The sequence below is a fragment of the Pseudonaja textilis genome, chromosome Z (genome assembly GCF_049901715.1).
Source record: "Pseudonaja textilis isolate UNSWEBS1 chromosome Z, rPseTex1.2, whole genome shotgun sequence".
Taxonomy (NCBI): domain Eukaryota; kingdom Metazoa; phylum Chordata; class Lepidosauria; order Squamata; family Elapidae; genus Pseudonaja; species Pseudonaja textilis.
Window position 1 is genome coordinate 28636895 of NC_142008.1, and position 6000 is coordinate 28642894.

Below are 6000 nucleotides of genomic sequence, written 5' to 3' on the forward strand. Positions count from 1 at the left end.
AAGTTCTCATCAAACAATCTTGTAAATCTAGTAAAGGGATATTTAATGGCTTGTACATAGCGTACATAAAAAGTTTTATGAACTTCTTTCAGATCATCAGTGCATGGGACAACTAGAATAAAGACCTGGTATAATTTTATGTGAGATGGGACGAAGAGATGCTGCCTAGGGCACAGTCACATAAGGACAGAATAGCTACCATGGGATAGTGGGCAGAGCAAGTGCCTTAAAAGGGGCTCTCAGTAGCTTCTCGGGCTGTAAAGGAGGGAGAGGGACAATTGTACTTTCATACTAGCAAGATTCTGTTAATGTACCTTTACGATAACATAGAATTAACTTATCTGGTTGTGTTTCCTATCTGGTCTATTTGGCAAGACAAACCGCCAGCTGAGTGGCTCTTTGTAATTCTTCTCTGGACGAAGAAAGAATTTGAGATTGCCCACTAGCTTGCTTCTTGCAAGGAGACCACAACATACCAGTCATGAATACATTTAACGCTATGAGGGACAAGAAAGTACCCATCTTGCTCAAACCATGGTCACCTTTAAAAGTTCGCATACTTTCTTTTCTGTCACTTTTGGAAATTGTTTATTAACTGCTTTTCAGCTTTTAAAAATCTTTGGAAATAAGATCAGATGAGATTCCTTCAATGGTTAGTAAAAGAAATTTTAAACAAAATTTTAAGGACTTTTTTAATAAATAGCAAAAGGAAAGAAAGTCAGAACTTTGTTTTTGACAAAGTTACAAATGGACTCCGGCTTCAGATATATTTGAAATAAGATTTTGGAATTAAATATAACTATCATCCCCACAGGAAAATGCTTTTGTTTTGAATTCTTTTAGGAAATTTTTTTTGATAGAATAGGACTTTGAGTAGGACGCTAGAGGAAAGTAGAAGGAACCAAAGATTGCAGTTAAAAGAAAAGAACATTAGATTCAACTTATAGATACAGCATAAAGCAAAATATTTTAACGTTGGTCATATTGAAAAATATTTTTGAAAAATAGACTCAAAAGTTAATCTTAAAAGTGTCTATCATAGTAGATAGACTGTATGTAAAATGTTATAGAAGAACACATTTTGCCTTCCAAGACTGAGACTGATCTGAAAATGAATTTAAAAATGACATGCTACAAGAATGATATGGATAATGATACTACACTGGACAAAGACATTACCCTTTGTTTTAATAATTAAAAGAGATACACAGGTAACAATCCAGGAAAAAAATCTGGATTGTTTTCCTATATTCAAATTTACAAAAGTAGCTTGTGTAAAGCTTTGAAAAAATCTCAGAAGGGAGAAAGAAAAAATGAAAACAAATCAAATTCTACAACATTATTTGAGCGAACTAAAAATCAAGATTGTTAAAAGTAAAAAGGAATATAAAATTAGTTTATTTGATCAAGATTAAAATAGATACCCTGTTTCTCCAACAATATGGCCTCCCCCAATAGGAAGTCCCAGCATGTTTTATAGGCATGAAATGAAATTAAGCCCCTCCCCCCAAATTAAGGCCTATATTAAAACATGCGAAATGGGGGGGAATGGTGGGGGGGCTTGCCGTTAGGAAGTACTTTTGTTGCACACCCGGATATGGTGCTGCCTGCATTGACCCCAATATGAAGTGCCTCACCAACGCTGAGGTCAACGTCCAAGCCATCGCTGCCCGAAGATGCAAGGAGGGGGGAATTAAGTCACCCCTGAAAAGACAGCCTAGCCATTTTTTCGGGGCTCAAAAAAAAATAAGACCCGGCCTTATAATATGAGAAACACGGTATATTGTTATCTCTACTGACCTTTAATGAACTTTTGCTGACATCAAGACTGAAATGAAGGATTTTAAAGTATTATTTACAAATATGCTAAGGGGAGACTATTTGTCATCTTTTAAGAAGAGGTGTTAAGTTACTAAAATTATTTATACTTGTTTAAGGGGGAAAGTAAATTGTTTATTCATTTCTTTTTCTTTACTATGTTTTTTTCTTTTCTTTTTTCATTTCTTTCTTCTTTTGCTTCTGAATCTTTGTTATTTTATTCTTTTATTTTTTTTTCTTTTATTTGTAGTTTGTATTAATTTACTATTGTAATTTCACTTTTTATAGCTTTTCACAATTAAAAAATAAGACATGTGGTCCACTGAGAATGACATCATTCAAAGATATAGTGCATGCCTCATATATCAATTACTTATGGTAGAAAAAACAACCCTAGAGAGTTGTAGTTTAGCCAGAATTGAATAACATGGACCACCTGAAGAAACGGGCCAATCTCAAAGGTACATATATCCAATTTATATTTTTTCTTTTACTTTAATAGTTAATAAGGTAATCCTTGACTTACGGCCACAACTGAGCTCAAAATTTATAAATTGAGAATTTGTTAAATGAGTTTTGCCCCATTTTATGAGAATTTTTTGCCACAGTTGTTAACTGAATCACTGAAGTTGCTAAGTTAGCAACTTGGTTGTTAAGTGAATCTGGTTTCCCCATTGACTTTGACACATGAACTTGGGACATGGGTCATGATGACAGCGCAACAATCATAAATATGAACCAGTTGTCAAGCCTCTGAATTTTGATCACATGATCATAGGGATGCTGCAAAAGTTGTAACTGTGAACACCAGTTATTAGTCACTTTTTTTCAGTGCCACTGTAATTTTGAATGGTGACTAAATGAACTGTTGTAAAGTCAAGGACTACCTGCACTATGTATCCTTAGCTCTCTTATCATAACATTTAAGGCAGTTACTTAATCATAAATACAGTTGCCCCCACATATCAGAATGTGAACAATTAACCAAGTGGGGAGATACAAAAACACAACTAAATTCTATATTTGAGGTTGTTGTTATTCTGAATTTACCCCATCCAAGATTTTTTATTTTTAATGGAGATCTTGTCCTATGTCTTCGTTTCCCGAGACAAGTATTTACATATGTTTTCCTTTTTTGGTTAGCAGAATATTTTCATCTCCATTTGCTGGTATTGCTCAGCTTTTATCCACATAACCAAGAATGGAAAAATGTGCGTGTTATTCCAAGCTCAGGAATGACAGAAAGCTTTGCTAAGGATTTGTCTGATCTGCAAAAGAGTCTACCCTCTATCTTTCAGCTTTTACAGAACACAATCAGAATTCACACAGTTTAGAACTAAATGGAGGAGAAAAAGTGGGGACAATACCCCTGCCTACATGTTGATATTGTTTTTTTAAAAAGCAAATTTCTCTATATTTTCTTTGAAATGCAAGATTTAAAAAAATTATTGGAGTTTCTGCATATATTTTAAACACACACACACATGTGTTATCATCCAACAGAATAGAATAGAATAGAATAGAATAGAATAGAATAGAATAGAATAGAATAGAATAGAATAGAATAGAATAGAATTCTTTATTGGCCAAATGTGGTTGGACACACAAGGAATTTGTCTTGGTGCAAATACTCTCAGTACACATAAAAGAAAAGATACATTCATCAGTTCATCAGTTGATCAAAATCAGTTGATCCTTAAATATATTCCTCTATAGGGTAATCTGCTCGTGACGTTGTTGTTTTTTCATGATCGTAAAAAAACACTAGTAATACATCTTTTAAAATATTTTTCTGTAACATGCCCTGTTATGAAAGGGGGATGGGAATGGCATCTGCCCAAGGGAAGGCAATGCCTTTTACAGGCAACTATCCCAACTGCTTCCTCCTCTTTTGCCCGCATTTTTTTTTTAACCCTCCCGGGGCAGCTACTTTAGGAAGGGCGGGTCTTTTCGTACAGGAAAAACAGCGAGCCGCTGCAGAGAGGGCGGCGGCAGAAGGCTGGCATCAGGGCAGAGATAAGCAGGGAGGGGACCTCCGCTTGGCAAGGGTCGGGCATGAGCAGCAACGGTGTGGGAGGCCGTGACCGAAGGAGGATGTGCCATCGAAGCGGGAAGGGCTGGGCCCAAGCGGGGGCTCGGCAGGAACCAACCTGTCAGCAAGAGAGTAAGAGCCGCTCCGCTGGGTTTGCTCTGGGACTGGAACCAGAATCCTGCTCCGCGGTGCGGCATTGCTTCTTGCTGCTGAAGCTGATGCGGTCCTCTCGCTGCTGCGGCTGCTCCTCCTCCCTCCGCCGGCGCCCGCCTTCTCCGGCTTCCCGCCTGACATAACCATCCCAGCAACAGCAGCAACAGCAGCAGCAGCAGCAGCAGCAGCAGCATCGCTCCCTCCTTCTACAGAAACGATCGCCAAGGCAGAAGCCAGCTAGGCCTGCAAAAGGGGGTCGGTCTGTGCATAGCCAGGCCCGCCTTCTTTCGCCCAGGGGAGCTGCTTTATGTCTGGCAGGCTTGGTACTTTATGTCTGGCAGGCTTGGTACTGACTTGCTTTCGCTCCAGACTCCTGGAACTGGGATTGCTAAAGCGCGCATCCCGCTGAACAGGAGAGACAGAGACAAGTAATGCATTTTGGCGCTCTCCAAGCTTGGCCTAAGGCCAAACAGAGGGCCTCCATACACAAACACCCTTATGTGTTGGGGCAAACGTGACCTTCTGAGGGTTTTTTTTTTTTCCCCTGCAGAAGCACCCATTGGTATGTCTTTGGTACCCTGCCCCATTCCACTAGCTGTGGGTGGAACCAAAAATATGAAATAAATATTTCTGAAAGAGAGTTTCTTGAGATGGAATAACAAATGCCAGAGGCACTTACGCAAAAATCTATAATACCGTATTTCCCCATGTATAAGCACCCCCTTTGTATAAGCCACCCCCAATTTTTGGACTGTGAAGTTTTGAAAAAAATATTTTATTAGAGAAACAAGTTATGAAGAAAGAAAATTTACAAAGAAACAAAATTCAACGTCTAGATCTACAACTTTGGTCATGACGCCGAAAGCGGTGCGGGCAACGCTAGCAATCTACGCATTGGAACGAGAGTAGGAACGAAGCATTCAGGCCGATGCCTAGCGTATGCATTTCTATCGCGTACTCGCACTCGTAATCGTATCATCACGTACAATTTTTACAAAAAGTATAGCATACTGCTGGAAAACCAGTTTATTCCTACTTTATTATTTTATGCATTTTTCACGTATAAAAGTGTACCTGCTTTGTATATGGCACCCCCCTACTTTTTGGGCTCGAAAATTTTGGAAAAAAGGGGTGGCTTATACATGGGGAAATACGGTATCTTAAAGCGGGTAGGTTGCTTATACCCATTCTCAAAACAATATTTTTGCATCTAATGATGCAGTCCTGAAGTCTGAAATTTCTCGGGCTTGGAGATGATTGTAATATAATAAATGCTCAAGAAATTCAGGGCAATTTTAATTATACTTAGTAGTTTCTTCTGTATGGTATTGTTATGACATTTTCTGTGTTTACTTCTATATGCTTGCTCATACTGTAATTTGGAGGCATGCTTCCCCACCCATAAAGGTCACATTAACTCTACAAGACTAACATTTGATAGATATGCCTTCCATGAATTTAACCAATTCCCCCTTTAAAGCCACCCAAGTTAATGGCCTTCATACATCTTTTTGTAGTGGCTTCCACAAATTATTGTGGGAGAAAATATCTTCTGTTAGTAGTCTGCTAGTACTCTTAGTTTTCTAAACCTGTTTTATTAAACTTAGAAATTATTGTCTGATTTCAAGTCCATAGAGCAAGGGTCTTCAAAATTGGCAAGTTCTCCCATGAGCTGTTCAGAGCATCCAGTAGTGGGAGGTGTTTCAGTCTCTGCACGTCTAGGCTGGGCTGGGCTGAATTTCTGGAACGCTCCTCCTCCACAGGACTCCTCCCCAGCGTTCCCCAGTTTTGGCTCAGCATCATGAGGATAGGTGGTGCTTCTGATTCTTCCTTGGCCGAAACAGGAAAATTCGTTTTTACTAGCAGGTTTGAAAATTGACCAGTTTGTCTTTAGGACACTTTAGCCTCCTAATCGCATTACGATCTCTCGACATTGGCTCTTTAACATCAGGCAGTCAGAGATTGCTCACATTATAGGGAAGCGCTGATTCGCGCCC

The 6000-nt window shown here is 39.0% G+C and overlaps 1 protein-coding gene across 7 annotated transcripts in view; it reads right to left on the minus strand.

Annotated features, from left to right (window-relative positions):
- Positions 1-4175, minus strand: part of SGCE (sarcoglycan epsilon) — a 48496-nt gene extending 44321 nt beyond the window's left edge. For 4 of the 7 annotated variants that reach the window (XM_087917715.1, XM_087917716.1, XM_087917714.1 and 1 more), the window contains exon 1: positions 3969-4120. In XM_087917715.1, coding sequence (XP_087773841.1) covers positions 3969-4047 — 79 coding nt within the window. In that variant the 5' untranslated portion in view covers positions 4048-4120. Of the gene's footprint in view, positions 1-3968 lie in introns of all 7 variants that reach the window. The other 3 variants (XM_087917717.1, XM_026706289.2, XM_026706288.2) reach the window with 2 other exon arrangements.
- Between the last annotated feature and the right edge of the window lie 1825 nt (positions 4176-6000).